Raw genomic sequence first — 16251 nt, forward strand, 5'->3', positions numbered from 1 at the left:
TCGTGGTACTGATAAATCCGTCGCCTGAGTCGCCGCGCTTAACAAAAAAAAAAAAAGGTAAACTGATCAATCACAGACGTGTGTGTCGCGGAAGAGTATGAGGATAACATCTCGACAACTACAGCGATAACAACGACAATGATAATGATGACAACAACGACGACAACGACGACGAGCACGATACAATAATGTTACATGAAGTCGACACGATTAACGTTGACACACTTATAACACGTTATAACGAATACACGAAAATCAACGAGAGCCTCGTGGACGTCGATAACAATGAAGGAAACCGGCCGTTGACCTCTGATCACCATATATGTGTATGTGTGTGTGTCTCATTTCCACGTCGTTCGATTTACCACCAACACGACTTTCCATCAGCGAGTTTCGCGCTCGTTTTGATCGTTTCTTCGTTTATCCTTTCCTTCCTTCCTTCCTTCCTTCCTTCCTTTCCATCCTTCGCTCCTCCTTCATCTTCATTTCACGAAGAAAATACGGTCGCTTTTTCCCTCTTTGTTCGTTTTTCCTTCCAGCCCTTCACCATAGAAACCTTACGATTAGACATATAAAAATAACACTTGCGCGCTAACACGGCACACACGCACGCACGCACGCACACACACACATACACAGACACACATACACGCATCCCCGCATGCCTGCGAGATCTACCGATTTGTTCTCGAGTGTTCGTTATCGGCTCGTTTTGCGTGAATATACAGGACTCGAATACCAGAGCTCTGTCGTTGGTTTCGCGGAAACAATCATCAAGAGAGAGAGAGAGCCACCGATGTGGGTTCTCCTCACGCAACGATAAACTTTCGATAATCACCCAATCGCTCTTATAACGCTACGCTCGAACGCGAGGAAACGAAAGGAGAGGACACGGTGTACGGAACGGTCGGCGCTTTCGCTACAGGAGCGAGGTGTCCCTTCGAGGGAGTCTCACATCCTCTCGTAGAAACAACCAAGCCCTCCTCTCGCGAAGAATCGCGGAGAGAATCGTCGGCCGTGTCGCCGGTCGGCGTACGATGACGCAGGGGACCCGTTGAGATCCTGTTCTACGCTCAAGAGAAACACGCTCGAAATGAAGGATCGCCCTAATGAGTTCGCGCTAAACGTCACAGCTAATAAAATACATCGAAGACATTGATATGCACAGTCGGAGTCGGAACGGATATGGACACTTCCGCTCTCGTGGATGACACATGTACATCTCCTCCCCCCCCTCCGTCCGTCTCGCAGATTTCTCTCTCCGTGTCGATCGAAGGCGGTTATCGAAACGTCAAAATGTCACGCGCTACGTATATTAATGTACTCGCCGAAACGAGCCGGATCTTACATGAACATTTGAATGACTTGATCGAAGGGCAGACAACACGCGAGTGTCCAAGAGCCAAGGGCGTCGTCGGACAGTCCGAAGACCTATTGTTCGCGTCGTCCGCGAGAGCCTTCGATCCGCCACGTGAATAAATCCGCGAGTCAATCGGACGTCTCCGTGTAAACGCATTTCCGTGGTCGCCGTGGTTGCACAAAGAACGCGCCTCTCCGAGTGTATTCCGACGCCGACTGGTACAATCTACGCGACTATCGGAGGATTTCCAGCTACGACTATATCCGGGACATACGCAAAGGATCTCGTCGTGCGCCGTTCCCTTGGTCGAGCCCGGCCAACCGGAGGTGTACACGCGAGAAATCGTGGAAATTAATTTCGCATCGATCGGTCGATCGGTCTCGATGACGAGACGCAACATATCACGGTCTCGTAATAATGCGTACTAATGTATGAAAAAAAAAAGCGCACAACTTGCGTGCACGAGACCCATCGCGTCCCGTTCTCTCACCTAGGTACATTAGATATTATTGTAGCGTAATCGTTGTACAGTATTTCTTTTTTTTTTTCAATGGTCCGCAAACCGAGCACCTCCGAGCTCGATCTCGTCGACGAACTCCAGGCCGATCGGCCCTCGTTCGCGCCGCTCTCTCCCTTCGAACTCGGCAACGCACATGACGCTCTTGAACGAGGTGATGTGACTTGGCGATTGTCTTCGTTTAACGCGACTAGCGAGCGGAAGAGAGTCGACGGCCCCGTCCGCTTTCTCTGAAAGACGCGCCTCCGTAAAGAGGACCGGATCGCCCCGGCGGTGGTGTCGTGGATCCTTGGATCCTTACACTATTTTAGGTTTTGTCGGAAACTAATCAGCGAAGATTTCTCGCGATTGTGGGGGGGGGGGCCGCGCACACACGCCTCAACTGCGAGAGGTCGGCTCTTGTCGGTCACTTCGGTTTCCCTCGGTCTCGCAGTTGTCAGCCGAGCGGGCAGAGGAGGACCCGAGACTTCGATACGGGCAGGAGGATCATTGAGAAAGCGAAAGCGCGAGGACGGAGGATTCGAAGTGCGATCCCATCTCGTTGCGAAATTAATCCCGCCGGGGCGATCGGCCGGTGTCTCTCGCACGCGGACCGCGTCTCGTCGGCGAGCTTAATCGAGGATTTTCACAGTGACACCTAACGCACTAAATCCGTAGAAGTGGCATCGTCGCGAGATTTCTAGCGAATAAAAACGGCTCACTATATATATATATATATATATATATATATATATAGTCGCAAGAGTGCGTGTCTCTAACAAGACAAACGGCTATAACGATCGCCTACACGAGTCTCACTTCTTTGCGTTATTCTTCTCCGCTTCCTTCTTTCTTTCCTCTTTTTTTTTCGCTTCTCCCTTCGCGCAGGCACGCCTCCTATCACCTGCCTAACTATGTACAGTGGTACGTCGTGTAAAATAAGCGGCGATGTGTTGCGAGTAATAAATCGGCCGGCAAGACAGCATCGTGTTCCTCGTAGACGGCCGAGCGAGAATCGAACGTTTTCGCGTCGCGCGTATCACGTGGCAATTACGCTAAGTTGCTTAATTATCGACCCTGGTGATTTCGCCGGGCCGGGGATCGAAGCCAGCAACGTAACCGGCGACGTGGACGAGCGAAGAAAGGATCGTCGTCGCGCGGAACGTCTCGTTCGTTCGAGCATAAGTGACATTTCACGCGACAGTGATCGTCGCACGCGACAAATTCTACTATCGGAGTCGCTCGACGAAATCGGCGGCCCCGAGCCCCGGGCCGGCACAACGTCACAAACGAGAGAGGTAACAACGAACAACACGACGGAAGGAGTCGCTCGTGGCAGGGAAGTGGCGTGACGTAATTTTTCGTAATTCCCGCGGTTTACAATCGTCCCTAACGCCGCTCAACCGAGTCAGGAAGCTTTTCGTGACCTGAGCTTATTCGCGCGCTACTTCGCAATCGTATCTATATATAGGGCCGATAATGAACGCGACTGGTTTGCAATCGCGAATTTCTCGCAAAATTCTACGCTACGTTCCATCTACTGCGCGCTACTTCATTCGGTTTATACGCGATTTCCGACACAATCGGAAAAATATGCGCGCGCGGTCGTCGACCGCGCGTGATCACGGAGCTCAGACGCCAGTTTTAATTCTACGATTAGACCTCGGTTTTTCCCTCTTCAAGTAAAGCTTACTGAGAGAAAAAGTGAGTGAGTGAGTGAGTGAGTGAGTGAGTGAGTGAGTGTGTGAGAGAGAGAGAGAGAGAGAGATCCACATATCAACCCCTAGCTTATCTAAGAAGCTCTCGATATATTCTCCTACATATTCGGTCAGCGATCGCGCAGAGTCGCGCGCGACGTACAGGCCAATGGACTTGTGTTTCCTTTACTATTAAAGCGCGGGAATGATTCCTAATAACACGCATACATAAATCTATAGTATATCGACACATGTGTGTATGTGTGTTGTGTAAGTTTTTCGTTTATATATTATGCCCCCCCCCCACACTTTTCTTTATGCATACCGCATTATTTTTCGATAACGGATTCCTCGCGCGGTTTGGAGAAAATTTCCTTTTTATTTTTCCAGAAGAAAGTATACCAAGGACCTTCGAATCAATATACAATTAATTATTGACAGAAACGGAGAGAGATTTCCCCTGACAAACTACGACTCTCTTCGGAAGAGGAGACGAACGACCAAATTGTATTTTTTTCTTCGTTTTGGGATTTAATTGCAAATATATACAATTTTGAGAATTCAAAATGAGGCAAACGCGCGATGAATAATGATCGGCCTTGTCAATTCGACTTTAAATTAGCCAAAGACGACCCCCCTCCCCCCCATTGAAAAATGATGCGAGCAAAATATGACACATACTGTGTACATCTTTGATATCATCACCCCGACTTTCGTCTCGCAGCTAACGCGCTAGCAGTACTTCACCCGCCTAATATCTTACATTCGTCCTCTACGCCGAATATATATAAGATTATAACACGTGCATGGTCGGCGCACGATGCTCAGCCTGGCGTGCGCACAGATCAACAACCGAAATCGTCATCTCGGCACGGCGCTATTTATTCCTGTTGGCTCGACGGAACGAAAGCTTCTTTAGATATTTACACGCTGATCTCTATTATTTAACTATTATTAAATATTCAAGGTACGGTGTTGTGGTGTCGTCGGTGCGAGAGATTCGAGAGCAGCAGTCGGGAATTATGTTAGGCGAGATGGATAGAGCGTGAATCTATACGCATAATAATAAACGGCGCGCGTCTACGCACTAAAACATATGATACGATAAATTCGTAGTGAGCGCGTAGAACGAGGCCCCGCGGCTTCGGCCATCCGGCCGTGTCCGGACTTAATTCACGTTAATTAGGCAAGTTCAAGCAGTGGTGCGTTATCTAGCTACTAGGAAGAACGAAAAAACACGGCACAGACCGCCGAGGTAGCCGGCGGGGACCTCGGTGCTACGCGGTACGCCCGACTAGTCGTGTGTACAACACATAAAACACCTTCGTATCATTTAGGAACAATACAACGCGAATAAGAACACTAAACGTAATCGCGTAAATTAATTATACGAGAAGTCACGTACGACGCGTGCGCGGAAAAACCGAACTTAGGCTCAATTAATTCAATAATAATAATAAAAAGACAGAGAGAGAGAGAGAGAGATATAGAGAAAGAAAAAACTAATTCAATAAGAAGAAATGACGAGAGATAACAAAGTCGTTAAAATTTCTTGTTAAATATTAGTCAACAGATCTCAGTATTCAATATAATAATCAGTATAAATACTGATCGTTCACGAAAGCTCCTGTCACTTTGTGACTGTCGAAAGCTGCGACCAGACGCGGTCGCGCGATTAATAGTGCGTTCGCACGCAGCTCGCGAACGAGAATTACGAGCTGACGCGAGTCTTCGCGCGAACGGCGGTCTAGCTTGAGTCTTCCGAGCAAGACGTTGAGAAAATGAACAATTAGAAAAGTAACTCTCACACACACATACACACATACACGCGAATCGTACTATGCATTGCAACAGCGACGACAGCAGTCGACATGAACGTGTGTCGTTCGCGATTATAAACACCACCATCGACTAAATACGCTAGCCCTTCGCAAGCGGCTCAGAAATACTTTCACATCTATCATGACGGAGGATTCGCGAGACCGCTACGATGAGTGAGAGAGAAAGAGAGAGAGAGAGAAAGAGAGAGAATTTCGATAACGTGTATCCAAAATTCGTTACTGCGAGCATCCGCTCGCAGGGAGATGAAAGCTTCGCCTTAAGTTTCTCTTTATAGTACATGTAACACGGTAATATGATAGTTCATGAGTCTCGCGCTTCGAACATTGGTCAGTTGCTTCCATATTTTCGGCCGCATGTGTGTCGCGACACACGCTGCTTCTCCTATTTACATATATATGTCGCACGCGCGGCGCACTTAATATCTAAATACGGCTCAGCTGCGCGACGCGCACATATGTACATACATACATACATACACAAACACATACGATGCGCGGCATGTTCTTAACGAACGGCACCTTCTTTCGCCAGTGACGCATGATAAGCTCGTAAAAGCACGTAATTTTTATTCTCTCCCCCCCCCCCCCNTATTGTTCTAAGACGGAAATAAGCTCTTCAATTGTCACTCTTAGTTGCGGCAAACATCTGCAAATAGACGATTGGTCGATTTATGATCTATAAAGTCGGATGTATGACGTTGAAATAATGGGCCCTTAAAGAGCTGACCGCTGATAGCCTTCGAGAATTGAGATTCTTCGAACACGATTCCCCATGGGATAATTGCAAATCGCGAGACGTGAGAATGCCGTTTGTCAAAGACAGCCGTACATACATATACCGTATCTGCTACTTAGAACGGGAATAACCAATGTAAGTCTAATGGCTCCGAAGTACGGGAGAGGATACGTTTTGGTCACACTTCTATGTTCGTATGTTTAGTGATGGCAGCAAGAGTTTCGTAAGTCCATTCAAGTAGTGAGGTATATCTGAAATTCAACCCCCGTTAACTTGGGGTTAACCAAGTACCAAAGACTTACTCCACTCTTGTCCCGCATCCTTCAATGCTTGCCTCGCTGAATCTCAGTCATGCTAGAATCGCACATCGTGATTCCGTCCCGACTTCGTAGTCACAGTACTTGGTTATCCTAGTTTCAATATATTGATATGTGTGTGCGTGTTTGTGTGTGTATGTGTGTGTACATTTAAGTATTGAATACATATCACATGCAATTTAAACAGGATTGTCAAACACATATCTATGCTGTGTTTTCAATTTTAAGGATACGGCATTATGATAATAATAATGTGTTTGCAACACATTTTGTGTCCTTCCCGTGAAAGAGAGAAATAAATGACAATCGAATGATCGTGCATTATAAAATTGTGTCGTTATCTAAAAACAGAAGAAAAGCCGGATTCACGATGGGATATAATTGAAGCTCTCATTCGGTCTCGAAATAGTTTTCGACAAATTCCTTCTTCTCAAAGGTTAAGGATTATACATTATCAAGTTATGAAAGAACGAAGTTTCAGTCATTCGTTTAAAAATCTAGACTCAAGACAATGCGTGAGAAACAAAAAAAAAACAAATTCTTTAATTTTTGGCAAATACACAATGAGATTGCATGGGTAAAAAAGAAAAAAAAATCGCGAGAGAGAAAGTAGCACGACGCGTGACTTCACGCGTGCTTCCAATTATCTCGTCATTCGATTAAAAATTAAATGATACAAACTTTTCATCGTTGCTTAACGTCCGTTGCGAATACACGAAAACACGTTGCGGGAAAGGCCAACGTGTAAATTAACATTACGTGTGCATGTATGCATATGAGTGTGGCTTTAATGTCATTGTGCGCGTATCTGTCGATGTAATGCAGTCATACTTCGCGTATGTGCGTGTTATGTATGTATTTTTTGTATTCGTAAGAGTACATCCGGAACAATGTCGGTAACGAAAGATCTAGCGGGAGAAAACGGGGCGCACTTGGACACCGAGATACATTTGAGAAAGCTTCGAAATATCGTGCACGATGACACGCACAAGGTTCGGCCGTGTGCGTCGGCGTTAATTCATCGGCGTTCATCGAGACCGACGATATCCCTGTGGTCTTGAGGGACACGAGAAACGCTGAGAACTTAACACCGGTGCGAGGTATCTAGATCAATCATCAAATACGTCCTAGTGTTTCAGTGCGCTCTCTTCTTTCCCCTGCCATCAACATTTCAATATATATATACATATATATATATACATGTAAATGTAAAGCTCGCGTTGCATGCGACTTAATTGGCATGGCACTTATACTCCACGAAATATTCAAGTTCTGAGACATCTACTACCACATAATGGGTCACACATTCAAGGAAGGCCACATTGAGCTAATCTAACGAGTTACCGCCGAACATTTTGAACGAGTACATCGGCTTAGTATTTTGCCTACCTATCTCGTTTAAACTTAAGATACGTGTACAAACGAATAATCGTACGAAGAACGATACCTCTAAAAGGATGTAATACCATCTGAGCAATCTCGTTCTTGTTGCGAGTTAATGAGTCGACGACTTCAAAGCTAGCGATTGTTCACCGATTTAAGCACGATCGACATCGCTCCTGGTTTACCCCCAAACAAGTGCCAAAGAAAAGGCGGTTTCTTTCTTCTTCTTTTTTTTGGACATACGCGACGGAGATAAACGATGGGCAGTCTAGCGAAACTCTCGCATCTAAATCGGTGTTTTTCGAAAAGCTAAATCGGTTACACCGCCGATAAGCGTTAAAATACGTACGGTAGAAAACTATGGAATTATTAATAACCTGTAAAAAGTTGCGCACATTCCACGTTTCCGAGTTTTTACGCTTTAGTTCTTTCTTGTATGGATGTATGTATGTGTGTGTGTGTGTGTGTGTTTCGTGTGCGTAGTTCTTTTTTTTCGCGCGTAGCGATTCTCCTCGCGTGTCGCGAGTGAAAGTTTTGAATTTAATGGGCGGCATTTCGTTTCAATGGTAAAATAATCACGTAAATACCAGCGAACGCTTTTCATAAACGTAATACTATACGTGAGTAAAAAGCTGCTGGACTCGCCTCTCTCTTTAGCGCTTCAAGATGAGCGATACCAAGTGGACTCGGCGCAATTTTGCTAGGTATTGCTTGAATAATCGTTGATTCCGTCTTTCAGTTGACTTTCGCTGTGCTTCGCCTCGAGTACCGGATCCTTGGAAGTCTCGACGACCTTCTTCTCCACGTCCAAGTCATACAGCAGCGTGGCCTGGAGCGCATTGTACATACCGGTCCGCGCGTATCGTGACGCCTTCGTCAGTGCGTGCACGCTTCCAGCCAAAGTCAAGATATCTAGACACACGCAGATACGTTAGAAAAAAAGTGAAATAGTAACTGCTTCTTGGCAGAAAAGGTCACGAAAAATGACCTCTCAGACGTCAAAACAGTTATCAAAAGTGACATTTCTTGTCGAATTCTGAAAGTAACTAAGGCTATTTTAGCAAAAAAAAAATAACGCTTTTACTCTTATCTTTTCAGGTTTATCCTTGGATAACTTAATATATAGCGAGTTCTTTTCATAGTACAGTTTGGAGAGTTTCGTAACAAAGACCAAGAGTATGTACAAATACGCATTCAGAGCAGCTTCACTAAGAAAGATAGTAAAAACATATATGAAACATCTATATTTTACAAATTCCACCGCCCAGGGAAAGAAGTGACTACAGCGACCCGTTTTGGACGAAAGTAAATTTCTTAATGACTTGTGAAGAAAAAACATAACAAAAGGTGACTCGAGTGACTGAATAATGCTGTAGTAGTAGCGCTGCGATAAACGAGATCAAGCTTAAGAGTTGCACTAAAACGGCTGCACTGCGGAATTACTAATAATTTGCACAAATTCACAATGACACTCACCATTGTCGTCATACGCTAAAATGCAATGTGGATTCTCTTTCTGACGTTTGATAGCATTTGCGATCTCCTGCTTGCGACAATCTTGAACGAACTTGATAGCCTCCAGCCAATGTTCCATGGCTTTGTGCACACGTTGATTCATCGTGGTTCCGCGTAAGCGTTCCATCTGTTCAACAAAGTGAAAAGTTGCACAAGTATGCATAGGCAAATCATATACAGGATGCGGTCGCATCATGGTACAACTGTGCGGGAAAAAAGCTTAAAAAAAAAAAAAAGAAAAAAAGAAAAGAAAAATGAAATATAATAGAAAAAAAGAGGACGATTAAACAGAAATAAAAAGAAATATACAAGAAACAAATTCTTTACATAAAACTCTTTCTCCGAGAGCGGTGAGCAGTTCGTTCCGCCGGCCGTGTACATAACAAATCACAAATGTAATGGAATAGAAGATAGAAATTTTTACATAATACAGATAAAAATGTTTACATAATTTACAGGTATAGACCTATCCAGATAAACTTGCATTATCGCATGTGTATGAGGAAATAAAACCAATCATAATCCGTGCAAAGAAAAAAGATATCTTCTATACTAGACACATGATTGGTCGATTTTCTTCTGCATATGTATTATGTGATCATGCAAGTTTGTCTGGATGGGCTTTAAGGAGATTCTAGAGTCACCCTGTTTTAGCGCAAATTTCTTAGTACTATATTTGTTAGTGGCTGAACTGAACTACAAAAATACGAAAAAAAAAATTAACAAAATATATAACTTTTTTTTTTCGGGTTTCGAGCAAAGACAACCGTCTTCACTTACACTAATCTGTGTATTGTAATTGCGCAAAAGGATTTTTAAGTTCTGTAGTTCAGTTCGGTGACGAATATGGTACTAAGAAATTTACGCTAAAACAGGACGGCTCCAGGATGCCCTTAAGAGCGTATTTTCGCAGGTACTATTGTTTATTCACCTTCGCTATCAATGTAATGACACGAGCGTGCTCTCTCAAATAATCGATTACCAAGCGATCCACTCTCGACGGATTTCCTTGAGGACGTGGGATGGGTATGTTATTAGCACTGGTCACTCGTTTCCCCGGGAAGTGAGCGGCCAATCCGGCCTCGCACTTCTTGCGTTCCTTCTCCAGTTGTTTGAACTGCTCGTACGTTTGCTCGAGGTTGAAATGCAGTATACTCGAGGGACCGGTCTTCCTGGCTGCGCCACTGGCACTGTTTCGAAAACTCAGACTCCCTCCGTAAAGCGTGGAGAATAGCCGTGGCACGGGATGAAGCGGGACAGGGACGGGGACCGGCATCACCGACGGGAACGCTCCCGATCTGACGGTGTTCGCGCCCGAGATCATTCTCGAGTTGAAAATGATATCCGGCGGCGGGATCCCGGCGGGGATGTTCTGCATCTTCGATATATGATGTTGCTTCATGATGTGACCGAAGGCTGCCGCGTCCTTGTCCAGTGTAGATCCTGCGATACGGTCGGCTAGATGACTCGCCGAGGGGAAGGCCATTTCTTTAGTAAGATCGAAACCGTCCAGTTTGTACGAGTTTAGCTTAGGCTGCTTCTGCAAATCGTTGTGGTAAAACGCCGAATTCTGTGGCAAGATCTTGAGAGTGTCGCCGCCGCCACTGCTGGCAGTGTATTGTTGATAACTGTGACAGCCGTATTTAGCCATGGGCTGATACAAATTACGCGAGCTTAGGTTCTTCGGGAATCCTATCGGTGAGTACGTTTTAGCTTCGACAGACTTTGATTTCGGGCTGATCATCTTCAGTAAATTATTATCGATCCTACAGTCACTAGGGAGGCAGACGTTCTCGTTGGTGTCTAGGTTATTAGCCGAGGATGCGATAAAATTATTTGTACCAGGGGGATAGTAATCGATTAAGGTTTTGTAATCTTGGTCCACAGCTTGATCCAATTTGTAGCTACTACGAGCTTGCGGCTGCAAGAACTGAATCGCCTGTTCGTTCGGTATGCTGCTAATACTCGTCATATTTAATCTAGCGGTGTCGTGGGCGTCCTTAGCGAAGTCGCCGATGTCGTTGCGTTGTATACTGCTTCCAAAACAGGTGTGCAAAGCCGTAGTGTCGGCGGGCGAGAAGTGTTGCAACGGCGAGGTCGACAGGAAAACGGATTCGGCGTTTAGTTCAGTCATCGCCGAGTTCGGCCTGTACCCGAGACTCTGGCCGGTGTTGCCGCCGCTGTACATGTCGTGCATACCCACCATAGGCTGGCTGCCGTACGAGCTCGACGGCACGCAGCCTTGCCTCATACTGCTGTGATACTCCAGCTCGTTCATAGGAACCGTCGAGTTCGGCGAGTCTAGGGCGAGAGTTAGCGCCACGTTGAAATTAAGATCCGGTTTTACGCAGCTCGGGATTCTCGAGTAATTCCCCATTAACTCGCTCCTGCTGCAACCCATCGAGGGCGTCAGCAAAGACTCCGACCAGCTACCGGACTGTTTGCCGTAATTCACCTCACTTGACGTCGTGGTCGTCAGCAGGTCGTTACACAGCGACGACATGTTGCCTCCGTTCGTGTACATGCTCCCATCGTTCGCATGCACAACGTGCGCCCGCGTGTCGGGTGAGTACGCGGCGTTCGACGGAAGTTCATTGCCGCAGGCATTGTTCTGTTCCGTCGGCTGTCCCACGCGCGCGTTCAGGCTCAATATGTTGAAGTCGTTGCAAAGATTGTTCGTACGATGATGGTACGACTCGCTCTTGACGTTGTTATAGGTGTTGTTCGTTAATTTGCCGCTGTTCGGATAACGACCTTCCAAGTGATCTACAACATCAGTCAGGTAACTGTCCAGACTCTCTCCGATTTGATTAGGGTAGGAATTAGCAAACTCAGCGGTTTGGTAATGCGTGTTTCCACCGTTATAGCTATTGCGAAAAGTATCAAAGCTGATGGAATCTTCGTCGAGAATCTTTGATACCAGGTCATTAACCATGGGATTGTTTAAATCCTCGTCCTCGAGATTCATCTAAATAAACAGATTTCAGTATCTTGAGAGTTCGACAGTACTGACTATTGTTACAGCAGCGGTAAGGGCCTCGGTAGAACGGCTTATTTATAATTTGAAGACAATGTTTCACGCCCTAAATCCTTATCTAAATTTTCATTTGTTTGCTTTTTTTTTATTATACAACAGTTTGTCGTCAATCGCAAACAGAACAGTTTTTTCAGTTTACAACTCAAAACACGAGACAGTCATTGTGTGTTATTTAAAAGCAAATGCCTGTATTCTGAATTGTTGTCTTTTATTGATAAAAGTATCTCCAAAAGTGGCTTAAGTATCACCTGATGGGCTAAGAAGCCACATTTAAGGTACTTTTATTGATAAAAGAGAGTTCAGAATACAGGCCAAAGACTTGAGGCATGAAACACTAAGTCTTAAACCAATAAGGCAACCATTCTGCCGAGGACCTATCATTGCACGCTATTACATTGTGAAATTAGAGCAAAGCCCATGAAAAGAAACCATATCACTTACATTTCTCTTTGCGCCGCAACCCGTTAAGTCGTAGCTCCAATGATTGTACTCCGAACCATGCAAGTCCCTTGAGTATATCTTCCGCGGTACATCCAACATATTGACACTGTGTTCGATCTCGTTATTCTGCACAGAGAACAATCGTGGACATGAAATTTCACAACTTCGGTGTCGCAAACCATGAAACACAACAATGCATTTAATATAACTTAGACTAGTTTACGTGTAACCGGGACAGTTTACGATCGACGGAATCTCCGTTAAATATCACGATTGTCGGCGCCGAGAGAGAAGGTTGAAACACGTCGAATGTAGTTTATTTAGCGACAATTATCATTGGCGGTGCGTTGAGGCCTTATAAAGTAGCATATAGCGTGGGATCTGTCGATTGTTTTCGAACGACACGAGCGGTCGGTCGATTGGTCGCACGAAGGTATCAGGCGACGCGAAAAATGCGACATGCGACGCCGACGGGATGAAATGACGAATCGAACGGAGCTAGAGAGGTCGAAGCTATCGCGTTGTTACGATCACGGTGCCCATCCAGGGCGCACAAAGTCCGATATACTCGAATACACTTGCACTCGTCGGCCGGGACGAAGGCGAGGAAACAAGCGCAGATGTAATACCGTCACTATTTGCATTTTCGCGGAGGTATGCGAGAAATGCACGAAGCATGATCTCGCTCGCGTTCACTCGCTCGCTAGCGCGACTTCAAACAAACGCGGATCGCACCCTTCTCCCATCTTCCTCGGGCTTATTACGGCTTAGTTCTCCGTTTGCCCGCACTTTCTGCACTTCCCCGCACTCTTTCTCTTCCGAGTATGTACACGCCGGGTGAAAAGACCACCCGCACAGCCGCCCCCATTTTTTCGGGACGGTTCTACGCGAGGGAGAAATACGTCGTTGAGTGAAGAAATTCTTCTCCCCGATGCGCCGCGTATGAAAATGATATTTTTACAGGTGAAAACACCCGGTCGCAATATTCCTTCCCGGTAAAAAGCGATCCTAGTAGGACGAGGGATGGATGTATATGTATGTGTGTTTAACTACTTTTTCAACCCACTGTACTCTTTGCCATCCGCGGTGCAGCGAGTGTAAGATGGTGCAGCTGAGTGAGCAGGAACCCGATACTACTTTGATGTAATATTTAACGAAATGCCAGCCGAGAGAAAGCTTCGTTGTCTCTCGAGCTGATTTGAGAGAGAGAGAGAGAGAGAGAGAAGGAACGCTTTCTTACCTTGCTAACGACGGCGAAAGCATTGTCGCCAAGAATCGCGGATGCCTGATTATACACCTTGGACAGAGCCATTCGTTAAAAAAGCTAGTCGACGGCCACTGTCACAATCATCACTAACAGCACCGTCGCTACTCGCCATCACCTTATCACAACAATTAGCTGCAATCGGTTCCCTCGACCAGTATCCCGATTGTGATTCTCGACTACTTCTTCACCGTCGTCCGCCCCACCACCGCTCGTTATTCACACCCGCTGCACATACCGCTCGCACTGTTCACTGACACCCCACTGACCCACATGAGTTTCTCTGGAGTGCTCGGAACTTCCGTGCCACTTCGTTGTAGATAATAATATACGGTGGAATCGCACTTACCGATTGTCGATAGTGAAGCGTACATCAGGAGGGAGAAATAAAAAAAGCTTGTACTCTGCTTCGCTAATTGAGTATTTCACAAATTGTTAAACCTTTTTTTCTTTCATTTGCAATTTGTTGATATTTAAATCTTCTTTATTCTTTTTTCAGCAAATTACAAGCGAAACTTCTCGCATTCTCTTTCTTCAAAATGACAGTATAAAACTCGAATCTTCCAATAAAAACATATTTCAAGTGTTTTATCAGATTTTATTATGAATCTTTGTTATTACGATAAAAACAATGTTCCTTATAATAATAGAGTTCATTTATACTATCCTTTACATCATGCACCGCTCTGTGACTATAATTTTTTTTTGGAGCCGCTCTATACACACTCGGATGCCATCTCCTGAAATAACCAGTTTATATATATTTGAATATTCTGGTTTTGACAAATTACTTCACGAAGAACTTACAATGATATAGAAGTATCGCAATATAAATAATTAGTCCGTGTACCTAGCTAATTCCCTGATTGTGCTGACGTCGATGATTCTGTAGTGTAAATAATCGTCGACTAATGGCATATATTTCCTTAGAAACATACGATCTATATGGACCGAATTTCCTGCTAACGGACATACTTTACTGGGAATATTATTTTTAAGATATTTTAACGTCATTACCTCAGCTTCCTTCAACGTAATGTTACTTGATTGACAAGCAGCAATTAATCCTGTCTAAAATTAAAATTTTAATCAATTTAATAACATCCAATTACACACACACACACATACACACATACACACACACATATATATATATATATATACATTATTAAAAAATATATTTACTTTTTTATGTTGTACTTTGCACCAGTCTGTCATGTTTTCTAAAACCTCGTTTGGTTGATGTATTATTATACTCAAGTAATCATCTGCTGATGTTAGTTTTTCATCAGTTATTAAACAAGCAATCTCTAAAATGTGACTATTCTCTACATCCAGTCCTGTCATCTGAAAGATATCCTTTGCAACTTTTTTTCTGTTGTTATACCATTAGACAATTCATAATAATTATATACCTCCATATCAAGCCAGACCATGTATTTATCATCTCCATAATCATTTGCTGTTACTAATGCCGACGAAGTCATTTTATAATCTACATCAAAAACATAAATATCCTTAAAGTATTTCATAAATCTCGATTAATTTACACAAAATTCATAAGCACATAAAATGAGGTATAAAATACATCAAACCTGATAATGTTTTTTGTATTTAATATACATTTCTTTATCGTTTATATAATTTTTTATAAATTTTGAATTGACAGAGTAGGCTCACGAATAAGATACATTGAGCCCTGTAATCTTTTTATTTGACATACGTATTTCTTAATCACTTTTACAATAATTACCATTATGTAAAGAACGCTGGATCCCGCGATATAGATATTTGGATAGATATCGCACACCACGTGTAATATTCATATTAATTTTTTCTAATTCTAACCCTATTGTACACGTAAATATATGTAAATAAAACTCGAAATCATTCAGAGTTAGACGTTATATCAATTTCCCGACGGTTTATTATTTGTCACAAAATTATTATGTCCGAAGTGACAATGACATCGGATGGAAATAATTTTCAAATAACAAAGACACCGATGGAAATTATTTTCAATCTACAAAAGGCTTACTTTCTCAGTTCTATTTCTCAACTATGGTTATGAACGACTTTAAAGCTCGTCTCCATCATCATCAGGTTCATAGTCCATAGTCATAAGCATAGTTTACAATGAACGGTAGAAGTACGTTCATAAAAA

At 44.0% G+C, this 16251-nt stretch overlaps 2 protein-coding genes across 6 annotated transcripts; both read right to left on the reverse strand.

Moving 5' to 3' along the window:
* Positions 1-459: 459 nt before the first annotated feature.
* On the reverse strand, positions 460-14344 carry LOC106745634. 4 transcript variants are annotated; one of them, XR_001374535.1, is made up of 6 exons: positions 14064-14344; positions 12824-12949; positions 10277-12313; positions 9307-9472; positions 8476-8742; positions 460-541 (listed from the first exon to the last, which is right to left on the reverse strand). XR_001374535.1 is itself a non-coding variant. In XM_014621426.1 (5 exons), the coding sequence occupies exons 1-5, from the start codon at positions 14133-14135 to the stop codon at positions 8531-8533; spliced, it is 2613 nt and encodes an 870-aa protein (XP_014476912.1). In that variant the 5' UTR covers positions 14136-14344; the 3' UTR covers positions 5990-8530. The 4 variants fall into 4 exon arrangements, 3 of the variants coding, with proteins under 3 accessions (XP_014476912.1, XP_014476927.1, XP_014476934.1); XM_014621426.1 differs by lacking the exon at positions 460-541 and having other exon boundaries at positions 5990-8742; XM_014621441.1 differs by lacking the exons at positions 460-541; positions 14064-14344 and adding an exon at positions 13453-13562 and having other exon boundaries at positions 5990-8742.
* A 320-nt stretch (positions 14345-14664) lies between these two features.
* Positions 14665-16187, reverse strand: LOC106745650 (probable oligoribonuclease). Of its 2 annotated transcripts, XM_014621458.1 has the most exons (6): positions 16126-16158; positions 15841-15936; positions 15503-15582; positions 15273-15434; positions 14938-15158; positions 14665-14827 (listed from the first exon to the last, which is right to left on the reverse strand). In XM_014621458.1, the coding sequence occupies exons 2-6, from the start codon at positions 15911-15913 to the stop codon at positions 14689-14691; spliced, it is 675 nt and encodes a 224-aa protein (XP_014476944.1). In that variant the 5' UTR covers positions 15914-15936; positions 16126-16158; the 3' UTR covers positions 14665-14688. The 2 variants fall into 2 exon arrangements, with proteins under 2 accessions (XP_014476944.1, XP_014476949.1); XM_014621463.1 differs by lacking the exon at positions 15841-15936 and having other exon boundaries at positions 16126-16187.
* Positions 16188-16251: the final 64 nt, after the last annotated feature.

The sequence above is a fragment of the Dinoponera quadriceps genome, unplaced genomic scaffold, assembly GCF_001313825.1.
Source record: "Dinoponera quadriceps isolate SergipeBrazil2010 unplaced genomic scaffold, ASM131382v1 scaffold120, whole genome shotgun sequence".
NCBI classification, from domain to species: domain Eukaryota; kingdom Metazoa; phylum Arthropoda; class Insecta; order Hymenoptera; family Formicidae; genus Dinoponera; species Dinoponera quadriceps.

Excerpts from the sequence above, each read along its gene's own strand:
- LOC106745650 (XM_014621458.1), bottom strand. The coding sequence starts at position 15,913 with ATGAATATTACACGTGGTGTGCGATATCTATCCAAATATCTATATCGC. Across the intron at positions 15,583-15,840 it reads CCAGCGTTCTTTACATAATG|ATTATAAAATGACTTCGTCG; the intron begins GTAATTATTGTA and ends TTTTTGATGTAG. Across the intron at positions 15,435-15,502 it reads TGGTCTGGCTTGATATGGAG|ATGACAGGACTGGATGTAGA; the intron begins GTATATAATTAT and ends GATATCTTTCAG.
- LOC106745634 (XM_014621426.1), bottom strand. The coding sequence starts at position 14,135 with ATGGCTCTGTCCAAGGTGTATAATCAGGCATCCGCGATTCTTGGCGAC. Across the intron at positions 12,950-14,063 it reads CTTTCGCCGTCGTTAGCAAG|AATAACGAGATCGAACACAG; the intron begins GTAAGAAAGCGT and ends TTCTCTGTGCAG. Across the intron at positions 12,314-12,823 it reads GTTGCGGCGCAAAGAGAAAT|ATGAATCTCGAGGACGAGGA; the intron begins GTAAGTGATATG and ends CTGTTTATTTAG.